The 17307-nt window shown below is 20.2% G+C and overlaps 1 protein-coding gene across 1 annotated transcript in view; it reads right to left on the bottom strand.

The window, feature by feature from the left end:
• The window catches only part of LOC128960311 (cytosolic carboxypeptidase 6-like), a 47038-nt gene that overhangs the window by 23330 nt on the left and 6401 nt on the right, over window positions 1–17307 (bottom strand). The window contains exon 2 of the mRNA XM_054306383.1: window positions 17035–17159. Coding sequence (XP_054162358.1) covers window positions 17035–17159 — 125 coding nt within the window. The remainder of the gene's footprint in view (window positions 1–17034; window positions 17160–17307) is intronic.

The raw sequence follows: 17307 nt of genomic DNA, 5'->3' as shown, positions 1-17307 counted from the left end.
ATAATTATTTTATATATAGAAATCCCATTTGTAATGTATAATAGACTAATACAGGTTTACGTTAGTATATGCCTTACAAATATAGTACAGTATTACAATAGCTATAGATATGGGGATCCCATAGTATAATAATAAAGTAAAATTTCTATAAAATTTATTATTGATAAATTTTTTAGAAATTACTATTTGCCAATCTCTAAATGTTACACTCTTTTTTGTGACTATACTTTTATGGATAACACACACAAAACCATTGGTCTATTAGTTGTGTGTCATATGTTTTATTATATGATATATAAACTTAACTTTTGTTGTATTGTTTAACTTTTTTATCAATTACTACAGGTTTTATTTAAATCTCTAATAATTTTATTTTAGCACATTATTACAAATAAGTTGTTATGTTTGTAATAGTTATTATATAATATTCATTAAAAAAGACATAATATGTCTATCAACTATTAATAATACTGTAAATATATTACATTACGCTAGAGTATTGATTTTAATTAATTAACTACACATATGTAAGATAATATTGTTTTAGTTTAAAAGTTTCAAATAATATTTAATGTATTTACAGTATACTAAACACTTTTAAAAAGAAATAAATTTAATTTATAAAATTATTTTAATGTATAATTTTAAATATTTATTATTTAAAGTTCTCAAATGTACAAAATATAAAGAAATTTGTTAAATAAGTTGCTTTTTAAATTATTATTTTGAAAATTAACTCATAAATGTAATCCATATTTTATATATGTCATATTTTTGTATTTATTAATTTTATTGAAATATAAATAATATATTTGTTATTACAATTTACAAACAACGCCCTAATCTAAAATATATCTAAAATACAACAATCTTAATGTTATTATTATTAAAGACAAAAATTAATTATAATTTTTTTAATTTTAATATAACAATTCAGTTTTGATTTTGTTTTAAACATAATCTTTTTTTAATACTAATAATTTTTCAATGTATATATACTCTAAGTTATAAACTTAAAAATAAATATTTAAATAATTTTAAGTATTTAAAACATAAATAATATTTTAAATTAATTACTATAAAAAATGTTAATTAGAGTAAATTTATTCTGAAAATAATAATAGACAATAAAGAATTGATTGCTATTATAAAAACTAATAAAAGTATAAATACTATGTTTTATGTAATATTTATTTTTTTAATATTTAACAAATCTTAAACTAAAATATAAAATATTAATAGTTGTAAATTTCAAAAATTTTACAAAAAATGATTATTTTGGCAAATTTTCTACCTATCATTAAATTATAATTTTGTAAAAAAATCAATAGAGAAAACATTGATTTCTTTGTGTTTTAGGTTTTAAAATGAGTTACATTTGTTGTATTCAAGTATGTGTAAAGTTTTGGTGATTTATTGTTGGTTTTTTGTGCCTCACCTAAAACTAAACTTTTAATGATATTATACTGTTATTTATTCTGAAGTTATATTATATATATAGACATTATGTTTTATATAAAATATATTTAAGATCTTTAAAATTTATATAAAAACGCAAAAACGTAAGAGTTTGCAAACTATCAAAAATTTTTATAAGAAAATTATAAATAGATTGTAAAACAACGACAATATAAATTTTTTGATAAAATTTAAATGTTTGTTGCAATCAATCATCCATTTAAATTTAATATGTAAATTTATATAAATATATAGATGTATAATTTATATATATGCAGTATATTTTTTACAGTATATATAGTAAATTTTGTCATTTATAAAGTTTTATACTAAATATAGTTCATATTGTAAACATAAAATTTTTTATAATGTATCAAAAACATACTGTATTATATAATATGAATGTTAAAAGTCAAAATTCATCAATAGATTTCAGATAATTTAAGCTCAAATTAAAAAAAAGTAAACAACAATCAAAATTCACAACAAATACAATATCAAAGCACAATATTGTTAAAGTTGTGAATATTATAATACAGTATATTATGATACTGTATATTGAAAACATTGTGTGAACAACTCTTATGCATATATAATAGTACAGTATATTATATACTGTAGTATTAAATTGATTTGTATATTATATACACTATACAACTGATGTATTAAAAATCTCATTTAATAGATTAACGTTAATGTTTGAGAATCCCTTTTCCTGTTGTAATGGTTGCATAATAAACAGCCTCCGAGTTATTTATAAATAAAACATAGATATATCCCTCAAAAATATTTTATGAAATATGAATTTCTAAATTTTATAATATTTTATCTTAAAAGCATTTTTATATTAAGGCAGAAAACGTTTTACGTAATGTAGAGTATAATTATTTAATTTGTTTATATATGATATACTTAATATAGTAATATATTATTGTTCATAATATCATTTGCTAAAACTTTTCAAATAATCAAATACAGAATATATAATGTAATTAATGAATTTGATATATAGTATAATTTTGTCTATTAAATAAAATAAATTCAAAGTTACGCAAAACATTTACTAAATTAACTAAATATTTAAATAAACTTTAAAGTTATTGTTTTTATTTTACAAAATTTAATACCTGTATATATTTCAATAAAATATATGTTTGTAAATATGTAGCTTAAATATTTAATAAATAAAACAACTAAATTAATAATATTTATACCAAATATTGTAAAATATTTATTATGATATATAGTAAAAATAGTAAACCGTTAAATCATATAAAAATATTTATTTTGTTATAAATTATGTTTTACTTTTTGTATAAAGCCGTAAATCTTCATTGAAAGACATAAATGAGATTCATTGGTAAATAAGTCGGACAGATATACAATTTATATGCCGTCCCAACCAATGAATTATATGTAGTGATGTCGTGGACACGGATAAAGTCTGTTTGTTTGTCACGCATTGTGTTAATTCATTTGTGGGCAAACCATGAGAAATGAGCGCACAGTTAGATAATAAACTAATACCATAAATATTTTGTATGCCTTTAATTTATTGTACAAATATAATAACTTAATTGCTATCAAATATATTTATATTATGATATTATAATACTGGAAACTACTCTCGAAGCTTATTTGCCAACTGTTTTGAAGCAAACAACGGGAGACAACCATTGATGTGCCTAAAGGGCTAATTAATTACAAGTTGACCAACCATTGCAATACTAATTTTATTAACTCATACTTTAATAATTCAAATTAACAATATTTTATTACAAACACAAAATATGATTGACTCAATAATTATTTATTTTGTATAAAAACAAAATTGTTTTTTTTAATTATTTAATCATCAACTTTGATTTATTTTAAAAAATAAATAGTTTTCTTATACATTTATAGTAATACTGTATAGTACTGAATAATAAATATATATATATAATTGATATATTTTGACAAACAAATTAAACATTTAAATAGAAATGACAGACAATTTGGTCAAACATTTTTTGGTATCTCTTCAATATTAAGTGAAACTCCACTTAAAACATAAAGAAGTGCAATGTCTTCAATAATTGTAATTCAGTCTCTCTCTCTCTCTCTCTCTCTCTCTCACACACACACACACACACACACACACACACACACAAAAAACACACACATACACATACATACACACACATACACACACACACACACACACACACACACACACACACACTATTTCATTATATAATAAACTGATCCCTGGAGGCATTCTATATAATAAAGTATTATAAGACCTAACAATACTACAGTAAAAATGAAACAACAAATTTAGTTATTTTATTCATTATATTAAACAAAATAAGAGTTTATTATATACCATATTATTTCTTTTATTTCTAAAATAACTTTAATGTCGTAAAAATAAATGTATATATATTCATATATTTACCGGTATATAGTTATATGTATGAAATAAACATAATATATTATACATAATGCAATTAGATGCCATACCATACTATGTAATAGATGTACAGTAATTTAAAAGTATTAAATATGAAAACTATAGTATCAAATATAGACTAACTATTATACTGTATTATAATATAATATAAAGTAATTGTAATTTTGTTGTACAGTTTTTTTCAAAAGTTTAATACATTGTTTTTATATGATTTATTTGTTAATTTAAGATAAATAATACAAATAGTCAAACAAATTATTGGCAGATATTCATTGATAACTGATTACAATTCACTCATTATTTGAGTCCATCGATGAAGAAACTGATGATAAGCAACAGTACCTCAAACTTATTGTTTCATTTAAAGTAAAAACAGTTAAAAGATATGTGATTCACAAATGTGTGGACCAATCAAATAGTTGTTTTGACTATTGGAATAAATATACGACAGTTTATAATAATTAAAGTTCAACAAACTTTACCAGAGAGGAAAGTTCCCTAATAAAATTCTTTCAATTTTTCAGGAAAATATCTTATTTCCCTCCCTTTATCGTTAGAAAGGGAAGATATATTTTTTTATTATTACAATAAATATTAACAAAATTTAAATATCTTGCAAAAAATATATTGAAATTGTTAAAAATAAATTTCAATTTACTAAATTTAATTCATACAGTTTAATATAATATTTGTTTTTCAATATGCATAAGAAAATAAATTTCCTATGAATTTCCAGTGAGCAGAAAACATAAGGAACTTTTGTAATTAAAGCCAATGAGGAAATTTCATCGAACCCTAATAATAAGATATGTCTCTACTATTATCTACACTACTCTCTAAGGAATCTCTCTCTCTCTCTCTCTCTCTCTCTCTCTCTCTCTCTCTCTCTCTCTCTCTCTCTCTCTCTCTCTCTCTCTCTCTCTCTCTTACTGTAATTTTTAGTATCTCTTTTTATTTATATTCAAACAAAAATATGAGCAATACTATGAAAATAAGCTAAAATATAAAACAAATACATTATTTACAACAAAAATGTTTCAAATATTATGCTATTAGTATTTGTTTAAAACATTTTTGCTATTTTAGTATATTTTATTTCATACTTCGTTTTGTTTGACCGTTAAAATTACTATCTTTTACCTATATCTTTATATATTAATTATAATTAGAGTTATGTATCTTTGGGAATTCCCGAAAATTTATTATTTATCAAATTATCGGGAATTTAATAATTATACAAATATAGAAATATTTTGAATGAAATTAACGCCTATTGTTTTCCCGATTTTTGGTGTTTTTGAGAAAATCCCGAAAACACCGAAAAACACCTAAAAACAGTATTTAAGTGTTTTTCCAAAATTGGCTAAATATTGAGTGACCTAACAATTAAATACATACTTAATACTCAATATTAGCGTCACATCTAATACAATAATTAACTCAAAATCAATTAGTGAAACAATATGTCAGAGGAAAACACACTTTAGATAATAATTGAAATATTTTGCTATAAAACTGTTATTTTGTAAAAAACACTAACATATATCTTGCAATGATTAAGTAATTAATTTTTTTTTTGATAATGGATAAAACAAAGTTTAATTTATAAATTAAAACTAAATGCATTTTTATAATTAATAACTAAAAACTGATAATAAATTATTTTTAGCAAATATACCGATTTTGTTAAATGTAAACTATTTATTATTAGTACTATTAAAAAACGAAATTTAATTTCCCGATTTATATCAATTGTCATTTTTTACTCCCGATTTCCCGACCGATTTTGGCCATTTATACTCCCGGAGATGCATAACTCTAATTATATTATATAGTAATTTACATTATATACTATTAATAATTCTAAATTAATGTTGTTGAAAGTTTAAATATATTTATATTTTACTTATAACAAAATTTTTAAGTTTTAAAATATTAAAATAATATATACTAAATCTTATTTAATCAATTATATTTATATCTTAAAATAATGTAAGAATTTCTAATATTGCAATTTATGTTTTATAGACAAATCTATATTGTTTAATAAAATAATTTTATAAATTTTAAGTTATATGAAAATCATTAATTGTTTATCAAATTATATATCATGTAATAATCAGAAAAATGATTAAAAACAATTGATCAAAAAGATGATTATAATAGAAAACCAATGATTTAATTTCAAATTAATAACTTTCCAATTATTTTGACACATATTTTTTATTTTAATTTCAGGGTCAGAGTTGTTATGATTTGATAATACAGTTAATTATATTATGTATTACATAATACTGTTCAATATTAAAGTTCATACTTACAGCACATACCCTATATACAGTAAATGTAATATATATTTATAGATATAATATAATATATATTTATATATATAATCTTTGTTTGTGTGACACAATTCATGGCCTAAGTATACATATAGTTAAGCATTTTTATGTGTATTCATTGGCATCAAAGTAGTGATATATGGATTAGAGGCACGCAATCTCTTAAATAAAATCAAATACAATATACTTTATATACTTTTATACAATACTTTTTTCTTTATCCATCTATTTCTCTATTATCTCTCTCTCTCTCTCTCTCTCTCTCTCTCTCTCTCTCTCTCTCTCTCTCTCTCTCTGTTATATCTAAGAAATGAGACCTAAAAAAGTTAATGATTTAGTGTTTACTTTCTTAACATACAACAGACAAACACTGCATACGAACTAATAATAAATGATTTAATGATAAATAAATTCTATTGATTTTATTTGACACTTAATAGAGAAAAACAGAATTTTTAGAAAAAACAATCAATATTTTGCAATCATATATAAGTTATAATCATTTTATTACAGTATAATTAGTACATTTAAGAGCATCATATTTTAAAAATAAAATTTATTTTTTATTTTAAATTATGAACCAAACCAAATGCATTTTGTATTTTAAAGTTAGACATTAAAAAATAGATAAAATTTTAAATCAATTAAATTGATTTGTGAATTAAGCAAATGAAAAGATCACAGTTTACAACATATCCACTTAACCCCTCCTAACTCTCGTATTGCTTACAGCTCTGGTATCTACAGTAAAAACCAGTGCATATGTGATGACCAATACTGATCTTGTTATCAACGAAACGATAGCTCACACATTATCACTAGTATAGTGATTGACAAAAGTTTTCATCAAAAATAAGCAAAACTTACTTTAAAATTTTATTTTCAATTTGAATATTTATAAATCACACAAACTTTCGCTAAAGTTGTTCACTAATGTAGACATTTGCCTAATTTTATTATAACTAATACAGGGTTGCGATTGAGGAGAATAGGGGGTATGGGCGGCTTATCCCCCACCAAAGAAGAAGATTATGGAAATTTACATCAAAAATGTAGAGAAATTTAACCCCTCCCCTTAAAACGCCAATTTTTTCATATTTTTAAGTGTAAAATTAAAAAAATACTGCCAATTACTTTGTATTATGTTACTATAAAATGAATCGAGAAAATAAGGGAATTTATTGAAAATATTTTCATATTTTCCTTAAAAGTTAAACTATTTTTAGAATAATTATTTTATTAAGTAAAGTATGATTTTGAGATAATTAAATAATTGTAATGAAATATACTATATTAATTAATGGTTTTTAAATGTAATAATCTTATTTATTTTTAAAACTAAAAAAATTAATTATTAAAAAATAAATTTGGGAAAATATTCAGAATATTATCCTATTTTCCTGGTAATTTCCATCCATTTACATTAGAATTTTGGAAATTTTCTCAAGATTCCATGATTAATTATACAATTTCCGTTCAAAAAATCTTCAAAATCCGTTAAAGCCACCCCTCCCCAGTCCCTCCCCCTAGAATTTTTGATATTTTTGCAATATTACCTCAACCACTACCCTCTAGAATAAAAAACTTGCGCAACCCTTATCTTATAAGTAAATAATAAAATTAGGCAAATAAACTTATAAGTTTGATATGATATGATTAAATTAATCAAATTAATTCAATTTTATGACATTTATGAAATTTAGCAAATGTTTTTGAGATATATACAATTTTTATTAAGTTGTAGTATATTATTGATTTTTAATAAGTTACAAAAAATTGATTTGAGTAATAATGAGTAACATATATATATATATATATATATATACTGTATGAATAAATAAATAATTAAATATATTGATTAAAAGTATTGTACTAATAGATAATAAATAAATAAACAAATATATGATATAATATCCATTTCATTGATAGTCAATAAATTATAATAAATTATTATATTTACATCAATCGAATACAGATATATCGATATAAGTCAATTTATGTTCAAATAATATTATAATTTAAATGATTTTATTTAAAATGATAAAAAAAATTATATCTACTGTATTATATATATATATATATATTAAATTTTCAAAATGCAAAATATTTTAGTTTAAATATTTTTGTTTTAGGCATTCATTAAAATTTATTGGTTTATTAATTTAAATATAATATAACCTAAAGCAATTGAAAACAATATAGATAATAACTACAGTATGTACTAAATACTATTAATGATAAAAATTTATTTAAATTGAGTTGATAAAAAAATATCAAATAATTATGTCTATATTATATTTTATTTTAAATATAAATCCTCATATAAAAACAATGTTGACAAAATGTACAATAATATAAAAATTATAAAAATGAGTTATTATTTTTTTAAGACTTAAAATTTAATACTTTAAAAGTGAGTAAAAATATAATACATTTATTACAAATATATTTACAATATCAAAAGTATTAAAATATAGTAAATAAAGAGAAATATGAGTTTAAAGCTTAAAATAATTTTGTTGCAATAAATGCTTATATCAAAAAAGATTTAAAATTTATTACAAGTACTTTATTTTTAAGTACTATAGATTGAAATTGAAATTTTCTAAATTTAAAAGTAATTTTCCAAAATCATTGTCAGTAAACATTATTTATGTTTTTATGTGTCATTAATATAAATTATATTATATAATAAATAAAATATAATAAATATAATATGTTAAAAATAATATAGATATCCATAATTAAATTAATTTAGGTTATATTTTTAAATATTTTTTGATTTTTAAGATTTTTTTCAATGATATTTTTTATATAAAATATAAGTATTATTTTTTAAATTAAAAAAAGAAACTTTCTTAAAAAAATTTTGTAATAAATTTCTTTAGTGTTAAATGTAAACAATTCTACTGTTAAGCTCTAATATAATTAAAATTTTTAAATTATTTTACAAAATTAAATAAAATCTCACATGAATTGACGCTATATTATAAATTTTGTAGACATTCATTGAACCTTATTTTTTAAAATACAAAAATTAGAACAAATATATTTTAATGAAATCACTTAATTTTAATTGAAGTATAATTAGATTATACTGTATTAAGATATGTTAAAAGATTAAAAATAAATATTTTAATTATAAATAACAATAATTTGTCTAAATTATCGTCAATTAAAAATAATTGTTTTGTATAATATATTCTATCTTATATACAGTATATATATATATATTAATTTTAAATAAATTCTTGTATAACTTAGATATTTGTTATTCAATAAATGTAAAAAGTTTTATCTATAATGATATATACTGTATTTTAATATTTTTATTATATTATAATTTAGTAATAAGATATTTTATATGTGATTTATTGATTTTAGATTAACTTAAAACATTAAATATATTACTTTAAGTATATATTTTTGTAGTGTTCACTCAGTTAAATGTCAATCATATGATTGAAAGATACTGTGCGTATATACCATGCAATTTACACTTGTTTTTATTTATGTTATTTTCAATTTATGTTATAAACTTTACATCAGAGTATTTATATTTCAAAACATTTTTTGAATTATTAAATTAAAAATATTATATGAATTATTACTCTATATTACTCTTAACAAAATAAAACATACAGTATATCACACGTTTAACAAAACTAAACATAAACCAAACTTGTTTGCTGACTATATATATATAATATGTTTAAATGTTTAATCTGTTTTTAAATCAAAATTTAAAATAAATTTTTAAATTAAAAATTAATGAAATTTCTGACATTCAATATAATGACAAATGTATGACATATTTCTTTAACATTTTTGGAATATTATTGCATATATTAATGGAATTTTGAGTTACAATTCCGGATGAATGACTTGATATGAAGTCAATACAAAATAGTGATCTATAGCTATAGCTATCACACTATTTCCTTAACTATTATCATATATTCAGTCATATATTTTATTCTACTTTTTTTACGTTTGACATATTGCTATAAATTTTCAATAAATATTACTAAAAATACTTTACACTATAAAAATTTATTTTATTTAAGTATACAGATTAAATTTGTCAAATTTTTGATAATTAAAATAATAATAATTAATTATAATAGTAATTTAAATTTAATCGAGTTAACAAAAATTATCACAAAATTGTTACGTAAATTAATAAATCTTATCATTATATATATAATACATTAAGTCATTTAGTAATATTTGTTGTTGTTGTTATTAATCACATAATTTATATGCTGTTTGTGTTTAAGAGTCATAAACTTACTTTTATTGTAATAAACAGATATATTGTTATACTATTATAATTATAATGTAAATTAATAATCATTTTTCAATTTCTATATTATAGTAAAGCTATATTAAATATTATAGTAAAGGTATATTAATCATAAATAGTAATAGTTTTACTTGTATTAAATGATATATTATTATTATAATAAAATATAATAATAATAATGTATTTTTAAATATTTCAATGAAATTTTATGCATAAAATTAAGTTTTGGTATTATTTATTGAAGGAATATAAAATATATTTTTCTTTCTAAAAAACTAGGGAGGGAAAATATAATATTGTCCATATTTTCCGGAAAAAAATTGAGATATTTTAGTAGGGAACTTCCTTACCTTGGAAAGTTGCCCAAGCTCTAAATTATACTGTCCTTATTATAATTATACTCATATAATAATTTAAATATAAACACTTATTTTGAATAAAGTATTATTTTAAGAAAAAAACTCATATAATAATTTAATAAAATAAATATATTTATATTATAATTAAAATATTATAAAAGGGATCTTAAGAATAATTATATTTTTTCATTTAATACACGATTTGAATCATTTTTGTTACAATTAATATATTTATGTGTCATACTTTGAATTTGTTATAATCAATTAATAAACCTTTAATTAAAATTTGTTTTTACAAATTATTTGTTTCATTAAATAATTGATTTCAACATTTAATGATTAATAATAATAAAATACTTTACGTTAAGTTATCCCAATTTTATATTCTACATACTATTAAATAGATTTAAAATTTACTTTAATTAAACTTTAAAATAAATTTATGATCTAATTTTGTTTTTCATACACTATTTTCTAATTTTTGTCAAACAATAATACAGTAAAAAAATTAATTTTATTATATTTAAAATATTTATTTATTCTAATTATTATCATTAGCAATAAATTATAAAATTGTATTAAAACTAAAATTTGTTTATAAAATTGTTTAGTTTTTAGACAAATTTTATTGAAAATTATGTAATAATTTATCTTAAATACTCATTATTTTCTATTATAACATAATAGATGATTTGATAAAATCCGATCACAATATTTTTGCAATAATGTTATATAAATTGAAAAAACAAAAATAGATTTATTCTAATATATTTATTATTACTATATTTGTAAATAAAAGTAAATAAGAATTAAAAAAAATAAAAAAGTTTGATTATATCTATTATTTATTTGTTTTAATTTATCAAAAGTAAGCTGTAATTTAGTTAATAACTAAATTTGATGAAAACACGAGTTTTCTATTTATAATAATAATGAGACAAACTTTGAGACACATCTGCTTCAAAAAACAGTTCAACAAAAATGGAAAAAATTGAATTAATTTAATCTTTTATTTAATAGACAGTACTGATAGCCAATTGCTTGATTAGACTAATGCACAAACATTGTTATTATCATACAATACAACGCATAGTGTATTATACTGTCATTTAGATGAATAGTGTATAACTTTACTATAAATTTATTTTTCCAAAAACATAGTTTAAAAATTCATGAAATTGTGTTTGATTTTCTAAAATTGAGTAAAAATTTAATATAAAATATATAATAAATATAAATTAATAATTATAACAAGTTAAACAAATTATATGAAATATGCAAAAATATAAATAATGTATAATGTACTAAAAAAAATTATCAATATATTTGAAATAATCTGTAGAAAAAAAATAACTAAACTTATTTATGATATTATAAATTATATAAATATAATTACCTGTATTTTAAATTGTGATCAAATATTAGAATATTTAAAAATAAAATCATTAAAATTTGTCGAGATATTAGTGCATTAAAAAAAATGTTTACTAAAGTGAGTGAAATAATAAATAAATAATTAAAATTTTTGTATATATATTCTATATATAAGGAGTCAGTCAATTAATCTTGCTTCGCGTAAAACTTGAATAACTTTTAAACGGTATAAGATAATTTAATTCTGTAAAATACATTTAAGAATATCATATCGACCACACTTAATATACACGCAATCACAAAACTAGGATGACCAGATATACAAAATATCAGGACCAACGCAGGACACTATGCTACAGGCAAAACTACAACTGACAAATTTATTTTGACAATGAAATTTTGTAGTCAAGAAATAATAGTTTAATATAAAAAAAGATTCATTAAAATCGGATTGGTAGTTTTATTTTTATAGTTTGTTAAGTTTGTCATAAATCATATTATATAAAATAATCTAAAATAAATATGACGCAATTTATTACTTGTATATATTTATTAGATGAATTTTTTAATTATATTACTAATTCTAAAAACAAAATTTCAATATGTCGATTAGTTTTTGAAATAATCGAATTACAATATAAATCACACTATTGTAATTTGATATTAAAATTTTTATTGAAATTCAAATATTTCGTAAACTAATCGACATATTAAAATTGTTTTTAGAATTAGTAATATAACTGAAATGTTTATCTAATAATCATATACAGATCATAAATAACGTCATTTTTATATTAGACTATTTTATATAATATGATTTATGACAAACTTAATAAACCATAAAAGTAAAACTACCAATTCGATTTTGATGATTCTTTTTTTTATATTAAACCATCATTTCTTGACTACAAAATTTCATTGTCAAAATAAATTTATCAGTTGTAATTTTGCCTGTAGCATAGTGTCCTGCGTTGGTCCTGATATTTTGTATATCTGGTCATCCTAGTTTTGTGATTGCGTGTATATTAAGTGTGGTCGATATGATATTCTTAAATGTAATTTACAGAATTAAATTATCTCTAACCGTTCAAAAGTTATTCAAGTTTTACGCGACGCAAGATTAATTGACTGCCTATTTATATTATAATATAATTTTCTATTTACATAAACATCACGTAATGACACTCTATTATAAACTAAAAAAATTAATTAATTAATTTTTATTTAATTGGTAAATAACTTTTTAAAATTCATTGACAGTAAATGAAAGAAATACTCATAATTATTCATAATTAGTAATATTTTTATTATTTTATATGAATTATATCCCATAATTATCTTTCAAAACTTATAACTTGAATCTGAAAAAACAATATTATAATTATTGATTAATACAATATAAGCTTCAAGTATTAAGTATTTTATATTTTAATATTTTATTTAAAATAAAATAGATAAACTTTTAAAAATAGATTTACTTTTTAAAGATTACTTATTTTGATACTAAAAATATTAATCCAGAGTTCAATCCATTTATTTTGATTTTATTCAATATCTAAAATGATTTTTTCTTTCCTTCTCGAGTTTTTCAATTTAGTAACATATTTACTACAGTATTAAGTTTATAACAATTTTAGATATATTTCATATATATTTCTGTAAAATATCTCAAAAGCTATTTATTTGAGCGATATTTTACTTTAAATGCCTTAATTACGTCCGATTCGTTGGTTTAATAGCTTTTAATGTTTGGCTTTTGATAAAAAAAGGTTTTGAGGAAAAGCTGTTTTGTGTCACAACATATCACTACATACAGTATTTGGCATATATTAGAAAAACTACTTATGGTTTATACTTTATGCGTTGTGTACTAAACCATCACATTTTTATGTTTACTTGACTACCAGTGCCAGTATAAAGAGGTTAGAGGGAAAAGTGAAGCCTTAATATGTCTTGATTTTATAAGATATGACATTTTGTTTGCTATGCCATACAAATTGTTTTATTGATATGACTGTATGACAATTCTTCGCGCAAACATTTTTTTGATAAATTGAAATTCAAAACAATGCATTCAAATTGTATTATAAATTGTGACCAATTGAAAAATAGTGTATTTGAAAAATATCATATTTTTGTTTAATTATAACAATGAAATTTGCATTATGTTATCTTTATATACTCGGATTTTTGTGTTATTATAATTTATAAATTTAAGTTATAAACTTAAAAATAATTTTAGATTACAATATAGTATAATAAATTTATAGTTTTTATATGCAATAAATGTACATTTTATACATTAGAATATTTAAGATAAAAATGGTATCTGTTTTTTAGTTAACATAATCTATTATATTGTTTATTGTTAACTATACGTAATTTAATTATGAATGATTGTTGATTTTTTATTTTATAAAAATAGTAAGCAAAATATCAAATTCAATTAACAAATATCAATATTTTTTTTTATATATATAGAAAACCAGTATTATAGTTAATATAGAATAAGAGTGAATACAAAATATATTTAATATAACATTTTTGTTTAATGAATATTGTGTTCAACGATTTTTAATGTAATAGTAAGCACTGGTATGATAGGAGCCATCACTGATAAACCCCTACGGCTTGGATGTCAGCTATCTATCATTGGCAGTGCTAAACCCATAGCGGATTATAGTAAACCTAAATTTGCTTTTCCAATAAGGGTTTGGTATGGTTTGATGGGGACAAGTGGGCCAATAGTTAGTCAACTTATATCCCCAGATATGGCCATAAACTAAGTTTTGAGCCCTAATTCTGTTATATGATAGTATAGTTGGACGACTGTGGCCAACGAATAAACAGTTTTAATGTATAAGTAAAGCCATGGATTCATAAAATTATTTATTTGTCACCATTGATAAAGATATAACAAATATATCAACGAATGAATCGTAAAATTGCATCAAATATTACTTTTATTATAGTCTTGTTTTAAATATACTATAGATAAAGGATTGAATATAAGTTAGTTTGTATGTAATTGATGTAACAATAATTTGAATTTGAGATGTATTATGGGTCTTATAGTTTTGTGACATTAAACTAGTTGGTCATCAGTTATATTATTACAAAAAATTGATAGAAAAATGTTGAGTCAAATTCACGGCTGTTGTCAATGTTGTTAATGTCAGTCAACAATACGGATGGCTTTAACTATCAATAATACAAATGTTTTGAGACGACTGGTCAGTAACACTGAGACCTGACACTCATCAGTGTCTTTGTCTTCATTTAATGTGTTGTTCCCATAAGTTGGTCTCAAATCAAACAAATACGTGACACTTATTAAAGGAGATGAAGACTGCTATTTCATACATCTATTGATCATAACATAACAAATACAATATATTATATTAGACTTATAGAGTCGATCGACAAAATTAGTAATTGTTAAACAGCTATATTAAAGTGCAACAAATGTTATCAGAGTTAACCGTTTGTATTAATAACACTATATATGTATATTAATATGTTATCAATAACTGTATAGATTATATCCAATTTATATATTGAGCATTTTTGTCCTTAACTCTAACAATACAGTACAGTGTGTACAGTATTTCTAATTATTTTTTACATTTGCAAGTTTTAATAAATTTTAATAATTCTAATTTTAATATTCAATAATTATCATTTTATAAAAGTAAAACAAAGTAATTAAAATTTAAATATTTTATTCAATAAATATTCAAAATAAATTTTAAATAAGTATTATTGCAAATGAATTATAATTTATTAAAAATAAAATTAATAAAATAAATAAAACCCCAAATTATTTGCAATAAATTTTGAATCAATATAATAAGTTTTTAAAATGCATCTTTGATTATGTAAGCTTAAAATTATGTAATTATCATTTTTATTTTTAATAAAAATCTTTAGACTATTTTAAAATTTAAATATTTATGTTTTAAACTTAATTTATTTAAAATTATTATCATTAACTATGTTATAAACTTAATAATTTTAACTAAAAATAATTTCAATTTTAAAGAAAACTAGAGTTTACACATCTTGTTAAACTGTAATTACAATTTCAATATATACTGTATATATTTATCAATCAGTTATATTTAATCTTATAAAATATTATGTTAATTTATGTTTATGTTTGCATTGTTATGTTAGTTATAGTTTTCTCTAAATGTGAAATTATGTAAAGTTATTTGACAACATAATTAAATATTACTAATTTAGTTGACTGATGATACTAACAAAACTAACAATTTTGTTTACACCAATTGTCTGATTGAAACATTACCCAACTCTATCTTACATCAACTGTTTGGGTCCAACTTTTACTGATTATATTTGTGTAAAATTTGTAAATAATGTTAAAAATGTTAGTAAACTAATTATTTTGTTATTTTAATTTTGTTGTGGTTTTCATTTTTAAAGATTTTATTTGAATAAAAGTATAAAATTTAAATAATATTAAATTACAATTTTAGTAATTGACAATAATTGACAGTTTTTTTAGATAAAATGCAAAAAGAATTTGTAATAAAATAATAATGTTTAGAAATGAGTACTAAAGATACTTTAGTTTATTTATATTGTAATATATTGTATAACTAAATAATAATGAAATAATAATAAATTTACACTACACTACACTACACTATATATCATACAATATGTATAATTTTATATAATATAAATATAGAATAATTAATAGTATGAATGTGAGACCTGATTGTTGATAGCATTATCAATGGTAAAGTTGAACCAAAGTCGATGTCTGGGGTCAGCGATGTCAGGCCTGACAAAGAGGTCATATGTCAAGTGACTGATGCGGTCGACTCGACCCAAATTACCTAACATTGAGAGATAACACAAGTATTGATATAGAGATTCACTACAAATGCGAATAAAATTCACACAATTATTGATCCATTAGTTTGTTTGTCATTGCATTACAGTTTACATTAAGCGAAATAACTGTACAATAGCTGTAGTATAATA

Source organism: Oppia nitens, unplaced genomic scaffold (assembly GCF_028296485.1).
Source record: "Oppia nitens isolate AA-2021 unplaced genomic scaffold, nextdenovo-longstitch-racon4-pilon3 scaffold4_pilon_pilon_pilon, whole genome shotgun sequence".
Classification (NCBI taxonomy): domain Eukaryota; kingdom Metazoa; phylum Arthropoda; class Arachnida; order Sarcoptiformes; family Oppiidae; genus Oppia; species Oppia nitens.
Note: the sequence above shows the minus strand (reverse complement) of the source record. Positions and strands in the feature narration are given on the sequence as shown.